This window comes from Acomys minous (genome assembly GCF_964271855.1).
Source record: "Acomys minous genome assembly, chromosome: 10".
Lineage (NCBI taxonomy): Eukaryota > Metazoa > Chordata > Mammalia > Rodentia > Muridae > Acomys > Acomys minous.
Window position 1 is genome coordinate 30714942 of NC_140491.1, and position 22449 is coordinate 30737390.

General features: G+C 47.2%; 1 protein-coding gene across 5 annotated transcripts in view; it reads left to right on the forward strand.

Moving 5' to 3' along the window:
- Nucleotides 1–22449, forward strand: part of STK32B (serine/threonine kinase 32B) — a 239854-nt gene that overhangs the window by 183216 nt on the left and 34189 nt on the right. For all 5 annotated transcript variants that reach the window (XM_084799207.1, XM_084799203.1, XM_084799204.1 and 2 more), the window contains 2 exons: nucleotides 2600–2637; nucleotides 14320–14409. In XM_084799207.1, the coding sequence (XP_084655333.1) occupies nucleotides 2600–2637; nucleotides 14320–14409 (128 nt within the window). The remainder of the gene's footprint in view (nucleotides 1–2599; nucleotides 2638–14319; nucleotides 14410–22449) is intronic.

A 22449-nucleotide genomic window follows, 5' to 3' on the forward strand; every position in this document is an offset into this window, starting at 1 on the left:
ATTATTGTACAAATTTATTTTCCGAGAAGTCTATACATGTGTTCAATGTCTCTTGATCACCCCCACCCCCACCCCCTCCTCCTAGCTCTTCCCACACACATCTCCACCCCAACTTCATGTCTTCTTGGTTTTTTTTATAACACACAGAATCCAGCTAGTGCTGCCCATATGTGGACAAGTGTGGGGCCATCCACTGGGACATGGACAACATACCAGTGACCACTCACTCCAAAGAAAATGTCTCTCTCTCCCTCACCAGCCTTCAACTCCCAGTCACTCCTCAGCTTAGGGCATAATGCTGGGAGCCCCTTCCTCTTCGTGGTCAAGTTTTTAACTGGCTTGATAGTGTAGGGTGCCCAGCTGCAGTATGTGTGTACACGCACTGAAGAAAATAGTGGGGTTTCATTCTGACATTTTCATACATGCTTATATCAACGTTCCTGACACACTTATTTCCCCCATGAGAGATGCTGCTGGGAGCCACTCCGGGTAAGGAGCTAGTGTTTGCTGACCTAATTTCCGCACATTGACACTGGAACCTCTGTCTCTTGTTTTAATTTTCTTTGTTACCGAGTTCCTCCTTCCCTTGGGGCTCCCTTGTCTTTTCTACACACAACCTCTTTGGTCACATGGGTGTCCTATGAACCTGGTGGCAGGGCCCTGTTTATCTAATGCTCATCAAAATTCACAGGCTTCAAAAGTCTCAATGAGAATCAAAATTGAAATGTAGAAGATGTGCATTGCTCTCCTGCCCCTGGAAGAGATTGTCTGGCATCAGCAGTCACCCTGCACACCTCTCCACGTAGAGTTAATATTTGATCAACTCAGGAGCAGTTACTCCCTATTTCTGAGAAAGCTGTCATTAGTTACCTCACCACGGTCATGACATTTACTCTGGATGTGTGGAGGGTGTGTTTCCGAAATCTATGGTTTTTCTACCACAGCAAGTTAGGGACTGAAGCTTGCTGTCACATGCCTACCCTTCCTTTCCCATGCCACTCAAGTTCCATGGGAGAACAAGAGTGGCTGGCACTGTGTGGGGCGCACAGAGGCAGACATCAGAGAGCAAAGCCCTATCTTGCAAGGTGCTTCCTGGTTTGGAGAGCCTCTTTGCTAGGGTAGCAAGATCAACTAGAACTTTCTAGGAATCTACTCCTACCCAGATTGTGCACTGTGTGGTTCAGTTTCCTAAGATGTTCATCAGACCCTCTCCATGAAGGGCCAGAAGGTGAATTCTTCAGTCTTTCGGAAGTACTACAGTGTCAGATCTTAATCTTGGTGTGTGTGTGTGTGTGTGTGTGTGTGTGTGTGTGTGTGTGTGTGTATGTTTGTGTGTGTGTGTGTGTGTGTGTGCATTTGAGTGTCTGTGTGTGTTTTCATATGTATGTCTGTGTGTGTGTGTCTGTGTCTTAGTGTGCATTATACATGTGGGTATCTGTGTATATGCATGTGTGTGTGTGTGTGTGTGTTTCTGTGTCTGCCTATACACATTTTTGTGTATATGCATGTGTGTCTGTGTGTGTGTGTATATACATACATGTGTGTGTTTCTGTCTATATAAATTTATGTGTCTGTATGTATGTGTTTCTTTCTGTATGTATATAAATGTGTGTGTGTGTCTTAGTGTGCATGTATACATGTGGGTATCTGTGTATATGCATGTGTGTGTTTGTGCATGTGTCTCTGTGTCTGCCTGTACACATTTTTGTGTGTATGCCTGTGTCTTTATGTGTGTGTATATTTATGTGTGTGTGTGTTTCTTTGTGTATAAATGTGTGTATGTGTTTCTCTCTGTGTGTATATAAGTGTGTGTGTGTCTGTGTCTGTGCCTGTGAGTGTGCATGCATGCCTATGAGTTTGTGTCTGTGGGTGTGCATGCATACCCGTGAATGTGTGTGGATGCCAGAGGTTGGTGTCAAATGTCTCCCTTGATCACTCTCTACCTTTTTGATAAAGGATTTCTCCCTAACCTGGAGCTCCTCAATTCAGTTAGACTGGCCAGTGAGCTCCAAGATCTGCCTGTGCCCACACCCCCTAGTCCTGGGCTTACAGACATATGCAGTGAACTTGGCTTTTATGTAGGTGCTAGGGGTTCAAATTTACAGGCATCTCCCCATCCCCTTTGGGTTGTTTTTACAGTGTTTTATCCTGAGTCACTTCTTGTGTCTACAAAGTGACACAGAGGGCTCTCCAGGCATGAAGACTGAAGGATTGCAAGGCTGGAGGGAAAGTGCTTTCGCTTGCTGACACATGCTTCGTATTCAATCTACCACCTCTATTATGACAAGGAAAATAACAATTTCAACACACAGGGTGACAATTTCTCCTGAATATTACTGCCAGTGTTGAAAGGCCCAACATTAAGAATGACACACCCCCGCCCCCCAAAAAACCAGCCAGGCAATCTACTCAATGGTCCAGAAAGAGGAGGAAGTTCTGACTTCTTGTAGGTTCTGTCATCACACATACCTCAGTGTTCTGAAGCCTTGCTCCAGGGGAAGGACAGCAGCCTAGAGTCCCTCCCAGAGCCTGAGACCGTAGTGCTTGTGGTACTTGGGCTGGCTAAGGACTCACACCTCTGCCTGTGTTTTCCTTGCAGAGACATCAAGCCAGATAACATCCTGCTGGACGAGCATGGTGAGTTGTCTCCTTTCCCTTCCCTAGGGCTCCAGTGCAGTGTGGGGCATGAGAGACCAATGAGGGGTCGGGGAGTGGATCTTAGGTGCCCAAGGAAACATTCATGCTATTCCAGTCCTGACAGTGACATGTGTCGTTTCTGGGCAATGTCCCGTCAGTTGAGTTGAACCATTGGCAGGCATCACCTCTGAAGCCGTTGCTGTTTGTGACCTGGCTTGAGGATGACAGGGAACAGTGAGGACCAAAGAGTGTGGGGTTACCGTGATGCCCTAGCTCTACGCGAGGGTGCAGAAGGTCTGAGGGCAATACCCATCCTCTCACCTGCCCCTGTGCTCTGTTCAGGCACACTCAAGTTCAGGTCATAGAAAGCATGTGAAATGAAGCTGAAAAGAGGTGCAAGTGCCTCTTGCAGGATTCCCAGGGAAGCACAGACTTCAGGGAAGAGAGGTCCACAAGGTTGGTGCTGAGCAGCATCCATTGATACCCTGCTGATGGAGAGGACTTCTGAGCAGATACTTTCCAGCTGTGGACAGCTGTCCCGAGGCAGAATCCAGGCAGGAACACCAGCCAACTCATGGAACTCCCTAACCTTTTCATTTATGACAACTGCCTTAGAAAGCCAACAGGGAAGCCCAGAACCATTGTTGCATGGCCTGCTGTGATCCCTACAGCCATCATCAGTCCTCCCAACACTGCTACACAGGAGCACCTAGGTGGACAGGTTGTGGTCCCAACCCTGTGGGCCTCACAGTCTTGTCCTGTGCCTTGGATAAGCTACTGAGAGCTAGGAGGCATGTGTGGGAGAGCCAAGGGGAGTCACTACAGTGTAGGTGGGGTGATGATGACAGATGAGGATGCACTAGGAAGCACTCTGGGGAACAGCTAGCAAGAAGAGATCTTTATCCCCCAGTCCTAACTGAATGGGGTCGGGTCTCTCTGAGCCTCGTTCCCCAACTCAGTGATTTGACGTTCATCAAGAACATGAGAGCCACTGAAGTGTAAGTACCAAGTGGGATTGGAGAAGCTCTACAGATACTGTACGGAAAATGGACCAGCAGGAGCAGATTAGCCCCATGGGGGCCCAATATGAGCAGCAAGGGAACCCAGCTTGATGGGTTTCTGTAACTACACACAGGGATCTGGGAGCTTCAATCACAGACATCTGAGATGGTCGGCAGATGCAGACACCACCTTCTTCGTGGGAGCTCACTCTTCCCTCTGCCCGTGTCTGTGTCCCGTTCTCATGAGGATGCCAGGCAGACTGGAGAAGGACGCACCCCGACTGGCCTCATTTTTAGCTCGTTAAACATTAAATCTCCAAATCCACTTTGTCTTCAACTACAGGGCTTGAGATTTAGCATATGAGCTTTAGGTACACCATTCAGTTCACCACGTTATACAAGTAATGGGCATGAGAGCCCCACGTGCCAGCAGGTACCCCTAAGTCACTGGCTCCATCACTTTTAGAGGCTGAAGGTACCTGAACTGTGGGCCTCATCTAGCTCCCAGGATTCAGAGGCAATTTTCTAGGTACTCTCAGTTCTTCATAACTATCATAGGGCAGAGACAAGGGAAGATTGTTCTAGTTAAGGGAGGGTGTGATGTGCAAGGTTCCCAGGATACTGTGTGGATCTATAAGAAGCCACGAGGGAATTAGGAGGCAGCTTTCAATGACAATTTTACTATTCCTACACAAAGCTCTGGATTAGTTCTCAAGCCTGAATCTACATTTTTAGAACCACACAAGGGACTGGGAAAATGGCTCAGGAGATAAAGCTCTTGCCAGGCAAAAACAAGGGTTCCACCTCCAGTACCCACATAAAAATGCTGGGAGATGTGGTGCATAATTGCAATCTTGGCGCTGTAAGCTAAAGAAAGGTGGACCCCTGGGGGTTGCTGGACAGCCGGCCTAGGCTAATAGGCTAGACATGGTGTGTGTCTGTGTGTAAAAAACACAAAGTGAATGGGCCCTGAGGTTTTCCTCTGGCCTCTTCACTCATACAAATACGCATGCACACACACACCTGTGCATACATGTTCCCCTGTGTGTGCGTGCATGCGCGCGTGTGCGCGCGCGCGCACACACACACACACACACACACACACACACACACGTCTCTCCATAGTTTACATCAGTTTCCTGTGGCCTCCTGGCAAATGGATTCTGAAGCCTCGGAAACCCACAGTGATGTTCTTTCCTCTCACTAGACTCCTCAGGGCATGTCACACCTTTGATAGACATTGGGGCAGAAATTTAATTTTCTGTAGCTTTGATCATTCATCTCATGAGTTTGTATGTATATTACATCTTCTAAAGCTTTTCTATTGAGCAGGTGCACATAACCAGGGGCAAGACCCTTCAAATACCTAAGTGGCACATTAAGAATGTGCACATGGCACATTCTGACAGCACCCACCCACCTCTTCTGAAAATCACATTAGGAAGCAATTTGTGGAACATAGAACCCTATGCTACTATTCATCCCATTAGGCGCCACCTTGGAGACAAGAGAGCTGCATTTCAATGAGATAAAAACATCAGTAGATACACATGTGAATATTTTATTGATGATGCTGAGATCTGGATTCTGAGCCAGTACCCAAGTAGAACAGCCATGAAGGGTGGGGGACAGAACTAAAAGAGGACAGGCATCTAGCAAGAAAAGGTGATGGTTGATGACCTCACTTAATGACTTAGAGCTCCTAGCAGTGGGGACTTGGCAGATGTGGAGCAAAGAGAAATTGGCATGTCTATGTTCCATTGTACAATCAATTTGAGTACCAGCCTACCACATCACTATAAAAGCATAACCAAGGACCAGTCAGTTGACTCATGGGTCTTGGAGGGTGGAAATGCTACAGGCTAGATAGGGCTAACCTTGAAGGTGGCTGGTTGCTTCTAGGACTGAGACTCTCTGGCTGTTGGCTGACCCATAGTGGCCTTGGTTGACTGGCTACCTGAATGACTCAGGCTTGCTTCTCTGCCTCTAACTCTGACCAGCTCCTTCCCCATGGCCTTCTCATGGCCACTGGAGAAGCAAGGCTAAGGAAGGCTGTACCCGGGCCTGCCCATGTCATGCTGACACTATCTCAGTGGATATCATTTCTTTAACTAGCTTGGATTTCATGCCTGTCCCATGCACAGCAGAATCCTGCAGCAGATGGGTTCTGTTTAAAAGCCCTGCATTCCTTCTTCATGACTGTGTGATGGGAGGAAGCCCAATCCCACAGAATAGAAGGTGCTCCAAGAAGCCCGCCTCTCTCTATTGGGCAAAGGCATGCTCTAAGAACAAGCTTCTTTCACCAGGAGCCAAAAAAAAAAAGCTTTGATAAGCTTGTACATGGACTTTGATTGGCTTTCTTTCATTCCTGTGGTAAGTCTCTGTGATCTCTGTACAGATAAGCAGCCACAACACCTGATTTCTGTGCAGCACCCAAGATATCAGATCTGTGGGGAAGATCAACAGCCATCCTCCCACTGCACAGCTCATGCAGAGAGCCTTAAAGTACAGTTATTTTTAGCAGTGAGCATGGGGGAGCAGGGGCAGCCAGAGCCATGGGCAAGCCAGCTGCCTCTGGTTCTTACCTCTCTGGACTTTTAGTTGCTTCATCTAAATAGCATCATTGAGCTTTGACTTGGACATGGGGGGTGGACTCTGAGAGCCAGCTGAGGTGACAGAGATATTCAGTAGTGGCATGCACCAAATTTGAATTTGATGACAGGGATGACTGTGGAAGGAGGTGGCGGTGGGTGCGACCCTTTCATCCTAACATCTGGCCTCCTCCAGTATTTCTCCTAGGGGCTCCCTGGAGGTGCAGCACTCACCAACATAGGCTCTACAGGCAGGTTTAGAAGGATCCTTGCTACAAACCCATGGATGAGATTAACACTGCCCATCTGTAGGAGAGCTATGCTGTCTCTGCAAGCACAACAAAGACAGGCAACAGGATGTGCTGGCTGAGCCTGGTACTAAACTATTCGGTAACCTCTAGCAAGTCTTTTTACTCCATGCCAACGTTAAGGCCCTGGGAATAAAAGTGAACAGGGCAGGATTTCTGGACTCAAAGAGAGAAACAGAGTAGTGGGCAGGAAGTTGAGATAGCAATGGAGGGAACATGGGTGTCCATAAGAGATACTTAGCCCAAGCTGTACTTGAGTGAGTGGATTGATCCACTGATTCATGTGGTCAGGGTCTGGTCATAGATGGCATGACATTTGAAGGTCGGGACTTTCAAAGGTGACTGGGTTCAGATGACATCATGGAGGTAACACCTGTAGTGGTTTGAATGAAAATGGCCCCCATAGGCTCACATATTTCAATGCTTTGTCATCAGGGACTGGCACCACTTGGGAAGGATTAGGAGGTACAGATTTGCTGGAGAAAGTGTGTCACTGGAGGTTGGCTTTGAGGCTTCAGAAAAATGCATGCTGGGCCCAGTCCCTCTCTTTGCCTATGGATAAGGATGTAGCTCTCAACTTCTTCTCCAGGACCATGCCTGCCTGCTTGCCACCAAGTCCCCAGCCATGATAATAATGAACTAAGTCTCTGAAACTGTAAGCAAGTCACCAATTAAATGATTTCTCTTATGGAAGTTGCAGTGGTCAGTGGTGTCTCTTCCCAGCAATAGTACACTGACTAAAACAAAACTCTATGGTGGATCTGATATCAATATAAGGGAATGGAGAGACCGGAGTTCTCTCTGTGTCCACCCAAAGCAAACAAGGAACTATCCTTAAATCAAGAAAGGGGCTGTTTTAGCCTGCTCCTGCTACTATAACACCATCCCTTAGACCGAGTAGTTTATGAATGGTAGAAAATCACCACAGTTCTGGAGGCTGGAAGCTCATGATCGAAGCAGGAGATGCAGTGCCTAAAGAAGGATGCTCCCAAGATGGTACCTCATTGTTGCAACCCCACAACAGCAGGAGGAAGGGAAACGGGGGTGACTAGTGTAGTGACACTTTTATAATGACACTCAGACCACTCACAAGGGCTGCCTTTATCCCAAACATCCTTAAAGGTCCTGCCTCAACTACTTACTAGTGACTGCATTTCAACACTTAATTTTGGAAGGTGATGTGAACATGGTGTGTCTTCTACAGGCTCAAGCATTTGAGCTCTCGCTTCCCAGGTGGCACTGCCCTTTGGGAAGGCTGTGGAACCTTTATGGGGTGGAAAATTATAAGAGGAAGCATGTCCCTCAAAGCAGGCCTAGAGGTTTAAAGCCTGACCCCCACTTACTGTTTTCTTTTCTCTCTGCTCTGACCATGGATGCTCCGTGATCAGCCCTAGCCTCCTTCCTTCTTCCACCATGCCATCCTCACCACAATGAGGCACATTCTTCTTCTTTTTTATTGATTATTTGGGAATCTCACATCATGCACCCCAATTGCTCTCACCTCCCAGTCTTCCCATGTATACTCCCCACAGAGACACACACACCCAAAGAAAAAAGCAAAAGATAGGTCCATTTTGTGTCTTCTAAATACTCACTGGAGAATGGTCAAATGCCTAGTGTTCTGCCCCCACTTCACCCTGAGGATGAGTCTTTCTCTACCCACATCAGCATCAGCACCAAAAGTCATCAACTGAGAAGAGCTCTGTGGTGGGTCAAGCCATGAGGTGTGGGTCCAACTCTTCTGCAAGGGGCAGGGCCAGTTCTCCCTCACCAATCAACATTAGCTTGGCTTGAGGTGGCAGCCAAGACCATGGACATCCACATGGACTTCAATGTAACACCAGCTGAAGACATACACAGGGTCCTTGGCCATATAAGGCCACTGACCCACTCATAGCCCTCAGGAGCTACATGGGCCACAAGCCTCAGTGTGATATTAGGTGATTACACATGCTGCTCGTATCAAAAAGGTCCCCCAAGACAACAAAGCCAGAGGATACCACCAAGTCATCAGTCATCAGCACAGACCTCATATATCCACATGTCTTCATCGTGTTCTGGGGCAGCTGCATAAACCACAAATGCCAATATGGCTTCTGGTGGCTTCACAGACCATGGAGGTCCTTCAAGGAGCTCTAATCCAGAAAGTGAAACTTTCTTTGTCTTGGGCTTCCATCATTGGCCAGATTCACGGGGATCCTGTGACCAGGTGGCAGGTTTGAGGTCTGAATCTGTGACTGCTTAAGACCCAGGCTGTTGTACGCCGTTCCACCAACCCTACCGAGCAATGGCAGAGCATCCACCAGCCCCCTCCCTCACCTGTCACTGCCATGAGGCCTCTAGTTCTGCCTCTCTCCATTGCACACACACCATCCAGACAGAGAAGGGAGCAGCAGGAAGTCATCCAGGCAGAGGAGGAAACAGCTCCGTCCAAGTGATGTCAAAAGCTGGAAGGTGAGCTGGTTCTCTGCATTTTCAGAGAAGGGAGAGAGGGTATGCCAGAATATAAGATGTGCAAATAAGGCTGGGAGGATTGATCATTGGTTGATAATAGCCTCATTGGAGTGCCTTGTTGGTTCCCTGTTCTCCTTGGCGTTCTGCGTGTTTTCTGGGAGTTTCTGGCTGTTACAGAAACAAGAAGCCTAGCGTTCAGTTCATCTGTGCACCGTCACCACACAGGGCCTCCTAGGAAAACTTGCTCAACACTAATTTTCACATCTAAACTCGACCATCAGAGGATGCACAACAGGAAGTCACGATTCATCATTTAGCACACTGGGACAGCAGAAGTGGAAGTCGGCTGTGTGTCGCCCAGGTGCACAAGCTGCCAGGCATCTGTCTGCAGGCTGTCCTGAGTCCTCCAACCAGGGGCCAGAAAGAGGTAGATCATGTCCAGATGACTGGGCTCTGAGGTGGTGGTGGGAAGATAACAGCACAGGGCTCCATTCCACTTACACATGCCTCTGCTGCGCTGTGTCATCCCAAGTGTCGTTCTTTTGAAAAAGAAAATGGAGGGGAAGCAAGATGTCACTTCAGTAAAGATGCTTGCATGCAAGCCTGTTGACCTAGGTTTGATCCCAGGCATCCATGTAAAGGTGGAAGGAGAGAACAACGCCACATAGTTGTTTTCTGACCTCTACATGTGCGCTGTTGCATGCATGTGCCATCATACACACACTGTGATGATGGAAATTATAAATATTTTAAAACAAAAACACAAGAGCTATTAATGCCCTCCTCCCAAGAGGCTTAAGGATAAGCATGTGCTCTGGGCTCTGCTCAGCAGTTGTTGTGGACCTGTATAGCTTACACTGAAATGGAACCACATGTTCATAATATTTCCCACCTCCTGTGCTTTTGTTCTGGCCCCATAATCCACTCATGGCAGGGATCCAAGGTGACATTTAAAACCCAGTCAGATCAAGTCTAAACCTTCTCAGGGAGAATAAGAGCCACTGTCCCCACAGCTCTGAGGGTCCAACACAGTCTACCACTGCCCCATTTTTCTCCTTGTCATTAACATAAGCAGAAGCTTTAAAGGGAAGTGATTGCAGCCTGGAACACGGTGCATATGGGTTGTAGATGCAACTAGGGATATGTAGTCAAGGGAAAAGGGCTGCAGGCTGGGAGGAAAAGTGTACACAAGCTGTTCTAGGACTAGTTTACTGGCTCCAGGGCTTTCCCTGGCAGGGAGCTGTGCACTGGCTGTAGCTAGGGGATGTCCTTCTGGAAGCTTACCTGGTACAAAGTTGTGTCTTAAGAAAGCTATGTCCAAAATGATGGTTAGTCTTGGCCTCGTAGGGTCTTGGGGGCTTAATGACAATCTTATTTCATCAGAGTTATTACCAAGGCTTTTGTTTATCAAGCCAATAAGTATGAGGACCTGTTCAATTCTGCTCTCTCTGAGTTTGGCAGAAGCAACACCATTTTGATCCTGACGGATTTAATATTCCCATTCACCCTCTGGCCTCCTTGCTGGTAGCTCATGGCTCCTTCTGTCAGCAGCACTCTAACTTACTCCAGAGGTCTTAATCACTCATTTTGTCCTCTCCTTTCCTTTCAGGACCCTAGTCCATGGAATGGTACTACTCACATTTAGGGTGGGTCTTCCCACCTCAACTTATCTAATCTAGATAAGGTATGGCACAAATATGCCCAGAATCTTGTCTTCTGGATTATTCTGGATCCTGTTAAATTGACAGTCAGTCATAGCCAACACACTGTATTTGAATGAGAAATGTCTCTGTAAGCCCATAGACTCTCAGAGTTGGCCCCTGTGTCTGGTGTTTGGAGAAGTTATCAATGCTTTAGGCTTGTTGGTAGAAGTACATCACTGTGGGAGGATAAGGGGCATTGAGCCCTTCCCTCTCTCTCTCTCCCTCCCCCCCTCTCTCAACACCCGCCTCTATTTCTCTGCTTCCTTGTACAGTGGGGCTGTGATCAGCTTCCTGCTTGCCATGCCTTCCTCAATGTTATGGACTGTAGCCCTCTGGAGCTATAAGCCAAACAAACTCACGGCACTTTATCACAAGAGCAGAGAAGCAACTAAGGCAACACCCCAAGCTGAGCTTAATGCTGTCTCACCTCCACAGATAAGGAATCTGAGCCATATGGAGAACAAGTGGCCTGCCCAAACCAGTCAGCAGCTACATTAGCTAGCACAGCAGCCCTGACCTGTGTGACACAGACCTGACTCCCACAGTCCCAAAGCAGTGAACGATGCTTTGGTTTGGTTTGGTTTGGTTTGGTTTTGCTTTGGTTGGTTTGGTTTGGTTTGGTTTGGTTTGGTTTGGTTTTGGTTTGGTTTAGTTTGTTTGGTTTGGATGTTTGGTTTGGTTTGGTTTGGTTTGGTTTGGTTTGGTTGGTTTGGTTGGTTTGGTTGGTTTGATTTGGTTTGTTTGGTTTGGATGGTTGGTTTTGTTTTGTGTGGTTGGTTTTGTTTTGTTTGTTTTGTTTAGTTTGGTTGGTTTGGTTTGGTTTGATTTGGTTGGTTTGGTTGGTTTGATTTGGTTTGGTTTGGTTTGGTTTGGTTTGGTTGGTTTGGTTTGGTTTGGTTGGTTTGGTTGGTTTGGTTGGTTTGATTTGGTTTGTTTGGTTTGGATGGTTGGTTTTGTTTTGTGTGGTTGGTTTTGTTTTGTTTGTTTTGTTTAGTTTGGTTGGTTTGGTTTGGTTTGATTTGGTTGGTTTGGTTGGTTTGATTTGGTTTGGTTTGGTTGGTTTGGTTTGGTTGGTTTGGTTTGTTTGATTTGGTTTGTTTGGTTTGGATGGTTGGTTTTGTTTTGTGTGGTTGGTTTTGTTTTGGTTGGTTTGGTTGGTTTGGTTGGTTTGGTTTGGTTGGTTTGATTTGGTTTGGTTTGGTTTGATTGGATTGGTTTGGTTTGGGGTGATCTTGTTTAGCTCACATAGCTGAAGTACAGTGGGGTGAAGGAGTTGGATCTGGCATTTGTCTGACTTTCCCGACATTCTGCTTTCCCCATGTTCAGCTTTATCATCCTACTAGCACTGGCTGCTAGCTTCTGCAGTCTTGGGGAATTGGCTCCCAATGTGACACAGGAAAAAGACAGAGAATGTCATTAGTGGTACCTCCTGAAAAAGGAAGTACTTTATTTCTGAACCTTCCAGAAACCCCCTTTTCCAAATTTCTGTTAATCCCAAATGGGTCATAAGCTCAATTCCCACAGACAGGGTTTGGGGGTGAGGGGAAGGGGTGTTGATGATTTACTCTAGCCACAGCTGCTTGCATTCCTCCCAGGGGGCACAGAGAACATCCTGTCCAGTCTTGGGCTTTCAGCTTCCAAAGTTATAGGTGTATAAGTTACCCAGCCTCAGCTGTGTGGTTATAGCAACAGAGAACAAACTAAAGCAGAGGATAAAGGATTGCGGGCCTCCTAAGTGGATCTGTGTGTTCTAACTTGGAAAAATGCCTGTGAAACATGGATAAACCTAAAAGTCACTTTCAGGGTGACCTATGAACATAAATTCACCATTACAAGAACAGACTAAAGTCCCACGTTATGTGAGCTCGTTTGCACAAGCAAAGGGAGAAATAGTGGAGAAGCTAGTCAATCCAGTGTGAGCTGAGAAACAGGGCAGCACATAAAGATAAACCAAGGGCTGTGGGGATGGCTCAGTCACTAAGGTGAATTTGGAGTCCTGGGACCATGAGAAACATTGGTTGCCCCAGTGTACATATGTAATCCCAGTGCTTAGGAGGCAGGGTCTAAATGTAAGGTGAGGGAAATGGAGCAAGGCACCCAGTGTTGACCTCTGGCCTCTAGATACACATACATGTGCATGAGTATATATGTCACACACATACACCATACATACACAACACATACAAGGAACACACACATATACATATATGTCCACAAAGGGAACTCACAAACATCCTGTGTTTATTGACTTATTCAAATGAGCTGGCATTAAAAATATAAATATTAAAGTTTTTAAGTAGCAGGAGAAACGGAAGAAATCTAAATAGAAGCTGCATTCAAAGGCTCCAGAGCCCTCTCCATGGTCACAGGTATGCTGTGCATGGAACTACTCAGGTCAGGGCTCAATAAAGGATGGGTGCCTCCTCACATAGACAGGACACAGAACACTCAGGAAGGTGAATTTGTCCGCCCATTGGTGTTAAGGGATGAGGAAACAGAAGTGGCACTGTTGCCTGATCTTGGCTGGAGGACAAACACCCGTCATCCAGCTAGGACCTGCCTGGTGAGGTCAACCTCATCCTCAAGAACCAATGATAAGTACTGTTTCTCACCCTGGGGAGCTCTGGAGTGCTTGTGATAGAGCCCACGGCTCTGCTGCACATCTGCGCTGACAGCTGTGTGGTGTGGGTACTGGGCTGGTGCCTGAGGCCACTGTTGCTTTTTCTGTCCACCGTGGCTGACTGCTTTGGGCATGCCTCTCATACACACAGTCCCCTGGGCCTCATCGCACCTGCGCCAGCAGGTGACCTTCATGTGCTCACTGAGCCAGCTCTCCTTGTGCCCTTATCTGTGTCTAAGTGTCTCATTCCAAAACATCAAAAGAGGCATTTCTCATGGTGCAGTGACTGAGAGAAATATAATGATGCACAGATTTTTTTCCCTTAAGTCCCTGGGAGCTAGTTTCTTCACATGCCAAATGCCCTGGACAACAAGTGCTGAACCCACAGGGTCCTCCCCTTTTCCCCTCCCTTCCTTCCTCCTTCCCTTTACCTGCATCCCACATTCCTCTTCCCTCCCCTTCTCTCTCTCTCTCTCTCTCTCTCTCTCTCTCTCTCTCTCTCTCTCTCTCTCTCTCTCTTCTTATTTCTTAAGCATCTATGCAATAGGGTCCCCAGCCTTTTCAAGTCCCATCCGCTGCTATCATGTTAGGTTGGATGAAAGGCTACCCTTCCCCCTTTCTGGCCCATCAAGGTCAAAGCTAAGAGCACAGAGACCACAGCAGACCACACTCTGTACTTTTGCCATGCCCTCCCCGACTTCAGCCTCCCATAGCCATCCTGAGAGATACCCAGACTGCCCTTCCATCTCCTGATCAGTGTGTCTAACTTTATATCCATCCATGTGTCACCCAGCCTGGCAACACAAGCATAATCATACAAATAGCCTGCACACAGCAGTGGACTCACATTCCACAACCTGAAAGGAGAGTAGATGCTGTAAGGAACAGGGACTACCTAAGGATGGACACAGGCCTGGGGTCTGCTTCCTGTGTCTACCATTCAGCCAACAGCCTCTCGTCCCACAGACATCCACAGTGATGGTTATCTTCGTCTTCTCTCTGCAGGGCACGTGCACATCACGGACTTCAACATTGCCACGGTCGTGAAGGGAACAGAGAAAGCTTCTTCTATGGCCGGCACCAAGCCCTACATGGGTGAGCATCCTACACCTACATGTGGGCCTGGCCCTGGGTTTCCCTCTTTCTCCTCCTGCATCACACTGAGGCCTTCACTTGCCCCAGCAGAATCTCTGCCCTCCTCAGCCAGGGGCATTTCCACACTGCCTCTCCTGCTCAGTCACCCCTTGCCTGATTTCTAGTTTTTGCCCCACCCCACCTCCTTGGGGCTTCTTGTGGAAGTGTTTTGTTTTGTATCAATTCAGGTTGCTTTGTGAAGAACACCTATGGGGTCTTTTATGCTAATCTTTAGTATTTGTGACTTTCTTTCAAATCTTTTTCATGCCTCTTCATGCCTTCCTTTTAAAAAATACTACATTTTTGGTGTATGAGTGTATATGAGGGCACACACACACATTTGCACGTGCATGTTCATGTGCTCATATCATAGCCTGTGTGTGCAGGTCAGAGGACAACTTTCCAGTCAGTTTTTTAAAAAATAATTTTTCAGATTACATCTCAATTGTTATCCCCTCACTTGTATCTTTCTGTTCCCCCTCCCTCCCTCTTTCACCCTACTTTCCTCCCCTAGGTCTGTGACAGAAGGGGACCTCCTGCCCTACCATATGATCACAGCCTATCAGGTCTCATCCTGGTAGCCTGCTTCCCCTTCCTTTGAGTGCCACCAGGCCTCCCCACCAAGGGGAAGTGGTCAAATAGGGGGCACCAGAATTCATGTCAGAGTCCATCCCTGCTCTCCACACAACTGTGGAGAGAGTGCAGTCCATTGGCTAGATCTGGAAGGGGGTTCTAGGTTTACTGCATGCATTGTCCTTGGTTGGTGCACTAGTTTGAGAAGAGCGCCATGGGTCCAGATCCGCCAGCCTTAAAGGTCTTCTTGTAGGTATCTAGGACCCTCTGGATCCTTCTATTTCCCCATTCTCTCATTCCTCTCTCACCAATCCAGTCAGTTCTTTCCTTCTATCTTGTGAGTCCCAGGGTTTGAACTTGAGTCGCCAGGCTTGACAGCAAGAGCTTTTACCTGCAAAGCCATCTTGACACCCAGACCTGCCTTTCTTTAAGAGTGTGGTTTCTATCTGTTTTAAGTTCCTGCCCGCACTTTATTGGTTTTGTGTGCCGCCTGGTATGGGCTCTATTCCTGAAATCCTTGATCTTAGTTTTTACTTTCCTTTGGCTTCTCTTGCCTGGTTTCTGGGGGGTATTTTTTTTATTGTCATTTGTGTTGTTCTTTTGTGATACCAGCATTTGTTAACTCTGAATGTTGGCATTAGTCCTCAGCCACTGCAATATAAACCATGGCAGAATTCTCCCCTCTACAGCAGTGGCTGTGCACTGTTCCCAACAACTCTGATGGAGCCCGGGAAACTCTCCTGCCAGTTTGGGCTTCCCACACTCAGGGCCTTCCTGCAGAGGAGGGAATCACCAGGATAAAGATGACAGCCCTTCCTGTGTAGCCTCCAAACATCAAGATATGAAGGGTCTTGGCAAGCCTCACCACCTGGTGGCAGTGTTTCTGAATGGCACAGGAGTCTCCTCATGCTGAGCATCCTGGCGTGCTTCTCATTTCCCAAGCTTCCATTGGGCAAAGCAAGTCACATGATCAACCCTGTGAGCAGGGCTTCATGGGATGAGTAGTAGGATGCCAGCCTTACTGTGGAATGTTAAAGAGATGGCCCAGCCTGCCACAGAGTCTCTCAGCTGCTCTCCAGTTTTCACGGGCAGGTCTTTCTGGGCACCTTTATGGTAAGAGCCTCAGCCTGCTCATTCTGCCTTATGTATAATATTTTTCAAAAAGACGTTATAATTTCTTGTTACCTTCTTTTAAGCGAAACATGTTCTCTTGAACTACTAGAAGATGGTTTGACTCAGGAGAGCTTCCCTCACTTCAGACTCACCTTGCCTCTCTGTGGGGGCTGACCTAGAACCCTTGCTTAGTATGCTTAGTTCTGAGTTCGAGTCCCAGTACAGAGAGAAGGGAAATGGAAAGACTGAAGGGAGCGAGGGGGCGGGGTAGAGGCAGGCATCATGCTTGCTGTGAGTGCCTGAGTGCCTGATGCTGACCTGCGCCCATCTTTACTGGGACCACCGTGTCCTCCCTTTGCCCACAGGTCTCTGTCCTGCTTCTTTGAGCTTCTTCATTTTGCTCTTACAGAATGAACGTGAATTATCCCCCACCGGCTCCTGTGTTAAAACAGTTGGACCCCAGCTCCTAGCCCTGTTGTGGGAGGCTTTGGAGCTCTGGGAAGTTGGGGCCCAGCTCAAGGAGTGGGTCGCCTCAGGAGCAGGCAGTGACAGTCACGGTCCAGCTGGTTTCTAATTGTTGGTGTACAGAGATGCCAGCAAGCTATCCCACCCTCCTTCTGCGGCTCTTGCCACCAGGGTACAGCCCCGCCTTCCCCATAATGGCTGAGCTAAATCAAACCCAGCCTCTCTAGGCAGTGTCAGTCAGATGTCTTATCTCAAGAGGTCATTAATAGCTTTCCTTAGGGCATTTTTCCTAGAAGGGAGCTCCCACCTCCTTTGTCTCTGTCCTACCAAAGCTGGCAAACTGCAGCCAACCTTCTCTGCTGTTCTCAGGCATTGGACATCAGGGCTTAGTCACTGTCTGTCTGGGCCCCTCGCTCCCTGTGTTGCAGCTTCTCTCTACAGGAGGAATCACCACATGGTGGTCTCAACATGACTGCTGTGTTGTTCTCACCATGTGACCTGGGGAAATGTGGAGACAACTCAGCTGTGGAGTAAATACACCCAGGGTTTCCGGTGGCACTATTTGCTGTCAGCTCTAGTGTACGCATGTGAGGACACTCAGAATCTAGGAGAAGCCTGGCAGATCTCACCTGGAACCTCAGTAGTCAGAATGAAGATGCTGGAGCAGGACATGTTCAAAGCTATCCTGGGCTATAGAATCCAAACCCATTCAATTTTTCTCAGAAACTAACAATTGAGTCATTAATTATTAATACTAAGCTTAAGTAAGGCTTGTCAATAGATACTAGTGAAAACAGAAGCCTTCCTCAAACTCCGCTTTGCCTCCTGTCCCTGCCTCCCTTAAGTGAGGCAACTGTGCTCTGGGTCTCCCCCTCAGGGAGGGAGAACTGTGGGAGACCAGCTGGCAACTCCCCAGCAGCCACACCTTCAGCCACTTTGATTGTGGTCCTACTGTGTGTGCATCACTATTACACTTCATCCCCAGAGTATGCAATGCACTGGCTGCTCTCTCTCTCTCTCTCTCTCTCTCTCTCTCTCTCTCTCTCTCTCTCTCTCTCTCTCTCTCTCTCATTGTACATATGCAGAGTCTGAGGTCTAGAGAAGCCCAGTGTCTTGCCTGTGTGTATTGTCTTCCAGGACCTTTCCTTTTCTTGGCATTGTGATTTCAGAGCTTTGGGACCCGTGGAGGGTCACACAGCTACTTAAAGTGGGAGTTGGGATTTGAAGACTTTTATATCTGAAACTCATGCTTCTTTATACCAAGCTGCTTATGGACGCTGAGTCATACAAAAATGTTGCTCTTTCCCAGACAGGAGTCAACTTACTGTCACAGCTGTATGTAACTGGTGTCCTAATTAGAGGAGCCTTGGGCCTGAATTAATGAGCAAATGTGCAGGAGAGAAGTTCATGGGCTTTGGAGAATGACCTCCAAATGGTGGTGTTTTCAGGAACTATAGGGCAAGCAACAGCAGCCATGCATTTTGGGGTTGCTCACCCCCACAATTCCCAAAGCTCAGAACTCTCAATGCCAAGGAAGGGTTGGTTGATTTCACTCATTTGAGCTGTTTGCTTCCAAAACCTGATTACAAGTTCCCAGAATGCTCCAAGCATGGCTTCCAACATAAATAAGGTCCAGAAGGCGATACACACAGATTCTTCTAGAAGACATATTTGCCCAGCACTGAGTTTTCATTAATGGAAGGAACATACGGGGTTCGCCATTGGATGGAAAAAGTCTCTGTAAAATGTATCAGAATAGAAGTCAGAAATGTCCCAGCTGCCACCCAGGGTTCCCTGATTCATTAATATGAGGCAGAATGGGAAGAGGACACCCCCTCAGCAAATGTTTAGGAGTGTGAGTGGAGAGCTTGGGGTTCTGAGGGAAGCATAGAGTGACGGATATAGAAAGACCTCCTAGTCCTTAGTGCTCAGGCCTGGGGGAACAGAGTCGTGCAAGTGTTGTGTAAACTTGACAGAAAAAAGCACAGGGGAAGAAGCAGCAGTTCCTTCAGGGAGGGGGAGATGGCCTCCTCGAGGACAGTTTCCTGCAGAAAGTGATGCAGAGGGCCTGTCCTACTGGATAAAGACAGGGAAAGGAACAAGGCTGAGGGAACATCCTGTGTCAAGGCACAGAGGAGCAAAACAGCATTGCGTTCTGGGAGAGCCTATCCCATTATAGCTGAAAGAATAAGAAGGGGGCTGGGGAGCGGGAGGCAGACCACATGAGTAAGGGGTGCCTCCCAGTATCCAACGTAATGCATATCATGTGTCCTTTGAAATGAGCCTCAGGAAATGCTAACTGGAAAACTGCCAGCCAGCCAGTCATAACTTCTGATCTGGAAAACGGGGTGGTAGTTGATGGGTGCAGCGTGACTCAGTGCATGTCTTAGTTAGATTTCTATTGCCGGGACAAAACATCATAACCAGTGCAACTTGTAAAATAAAGCATTTAGTTTGGGACTCACCATTGCAGAGGGTTAGAATCAATGACCATTGTGGCAGAGAACAAGGTAGCAGGCAGGCAGGCAGGCTGTAGGTGAGAGCTCACATCTTGGTCCATATGCACAACACAGGGAGAGAGCTAACTGAATGGCATGGACCTTTGAAACCTCAAACCCCACCCAGTGACACACCTCTCTCTGACAAGACCACACCTCCTAAGCCTTTCCAAACAGTTCCACCAACTGGGGACCAAGCATTCCAGGATATGAGCCTATGGGGACCATTCTCACTCAGACCATCACAGTGAGTACTGGAGGGGATGTCATGGCAGAATTGTGGAAAGCATTGCACCAGGAAAGTTTGGCCAACACTAATGCCTAGAAGTTGCCACGGCTGTTCGCGGTACTATTACCTTCGTGGCTTCCTGTCCTACCTATGCTAAGTGCTGGAGGCCAGATCTGAGCTCACAGTTTCCTGTGTTTGGAACCCATACTTGAGTGGAGGAAGCAGCCCCCTAAAGAAATCTTCATCTATCACTGGTGAGAACACAGGGAGACATCAGGCCACCACACACTTGGTCCTTATTCTCTACCTCCCACCCCCATCAATTCCTGTCTCCAACAAGGCTGACGAGCAAACGTGGGTATTGTGAGAAGCTACCATGGCAATGGCCACACTCTCTCAAGATAATTGTAAGGATGGTGAAGATGGCTACTCTGTGGGCCAAGAAGGCTGCTGAGTCAGCAGTCACTGCAGGTCACCAAGGCCCATCAGCTTCCCTGTAACCTCCCTGTGAACCCACTCCTTCACACGCTCCAGGAGCTCTCCTGCATGCCAGACAGTACCCTAGAGACTGAAAACACATCAGAAAGCGAGAAGCAACCTTGCCCTCCCTGGTTTGTCTGTGGAGGACGGTACATGTACCTTCTTAAAAAAACGAACATGTACCTTCAGATGTTTCTTTTCTTTTTTATGTGAGTGAGTGTGTTGGCTGCATGTTTGCCTGTGGACCATGTGCATGCCTGGGGATCACAGAAGCCAGAAGAGAGCCTCATAGCTCTTGGAACTGGAGTTATAGGCGTATAGGTGAGTGTATAGGTGAGAACAGACCCTGGGGCCTCTGGGAGAGCAGCCAATGCTCTTAACAGCTGAGCCATCTTCCCAGGCCCAAAGAATCTTTTCTGAAGTAGCAGTTTTAAACTGTGATGAAGTACATTTTTTGCACGTCACACTTGTGGACCATATACTTAGGGGCATAGCTAAACGTGTTTTCTTCATGTGACATCCCACAACTCTTGCTTCTGTTTTCTGGAAGTTTTCTACCTTGTGGAAGTCCTGAGTTTACACTGGGACTGTGGTCCAGCTGGAATCTATTTCTGAACACAGTATGAGGCTAAGGATCAGCTTTTCCCTGTTTGCATCCAACACTCCAAATCACTGGACTCTGTTGAAAACGTCCTTCTTCCCCTGCTCAGTTACCTTCGCAACTCTGCCTAATCTCAGCCGCCCTTGAATACACGGATCTGTTTTTACACCCTGCTCTGTTTCATCCATCTATTTGCTTATTGGCTTTTACTTGTATAGTCAAGTTGGCACCTGAAATCCCGTAGTGATTACCCGCCAATTCCTTTCTTCTTTTTGAAGCTATGGCACCACAGGCTCCTTTACCTTTTCATACATATTTCTAGAGTCAGCTTAGTAATTTCTATGATAAAAAATAATCCTATTGGATTTCTGTCAGGACCACATCAAATCTGCATACCATAGTATCGATGTGGACTCTCCCAGGCAATTAGAACAGATGGACGCTGGTCTCCAAGATCATTTTGGTTTCTGGGCACTTCTACTGCAGATTCACCAGCATGCAGGCTTGGCATGTATTTTGTTGCATGTACACTTTCTAAGGGTGTTATGTATTTTGCTGTTTTTCTAATAACTAGGGGCTTTAAAGTAATATTTCTGGCTGGGTGGTAGTTGGCACATGACTTTAATACTGGCACTCAGGAGGGAGAGGCAAGCGGATCTCTGAGTTTGAGGCCAGCCTGGTGTACAGAGCGAGTTCCAGGACAGCCATGGCTACACAGAGAAACCCTATCTCGAAAACCCATAGATATATTTCTGTTAATCAGTTGAGAATCTCATATAATGAGTTCCAATTTGATCATATTCACCTTCATCCCAAACTCCCAGATCTACCCAATCCTCCTCTCTCCTCTCATAATGTCCAGCTTGTGTTGATCAGCTACTGTTGGGTTTGGGGCCTGCCTGCCTGCCTTAGAGTATAGTCAATATATCAGAAGTCGCACCATGAAAGAAAGCCGACTCTGCTTTCCCCAGCAGCTATCAAATGTCAGCAGCTCATCAGCTAGTGTGGGATTGAATGTCTACATCCCTCTCCGTGTTGGGATTTTGTCTGGCTTGAGCTCGTACAAGTTTTACACACATGGTGACAATTCCTGTGAGCTTGGGTGTGTTTCTGCCTTGCTGTGTCCAGAAAATACTATTTCACCGAATTTGTTCGCTGTTTTTGGCTTTTAAACTCTTTCCAATCCCTCTTCCTGGAAGATCTCTGAACCTTGAGGTAGAAGGTATGTGATTTTTATGTCCCATTAGGGCTGAGCACTTCCGTAATGGTCTTTATTCTCCACACATTGACCAGTTGTGAGTCTCTGTGTTGGTTACCATCTATGGTAAGAAGAATCTTCTATGATGAGGGTTGAGAGATGCACTGATCTACAGGTATAGCAATAAGTCATCAGGAGTCATTTTAAAACTATTTAGTATTAAATAATATTAAGTGTGCACAGCGCCCACCAGCTGGGGAATTTTACCTTGACCCTGACCTTAGCTGGATTCTGTCTCCTGGTCCACCACTCACTGTGATGTCCACCTAAGGATTTGCACTTCTCTTTTTCAGCATAAAGAATTACCATCTATTCCAACTGTTTTGGTTTTTAAATCATAAATGCATGTTGAATTCTGCCAAAGAGACTTTCTGGATCTTTTGAGATAATTTTTGACAATCTATTAAAGTACACTGGTGGATTTTGTAGTGCTGAACAACCCAGCATTCCCAGGAGGAATCTTGTTAGTATGATGTGTTAGCTTCCTTATGTAGGGTTGGAATCTGCATGCTAATGTTGTTTACAATATTTGCATCTCATTTATAAGGGATCTTTATCTTTTCATTTTCTTATGACAACTCCATGCATTTTGCTGGCAGCATAAGCTGGGGCAAGACTCACCCCCTTTCTTTCTCTCCTGTTTTCTGGGGAGGGGAGTGTTAGAATTGCTGTTATTACTCACTTGTGAATTTGATAAAAATTATCCAGTGAGGATATATGATTGAGCCCTGTATTATTTCCTATGAAGAATACTTTGCAACTATGAATTCAATTCCTAAAAACA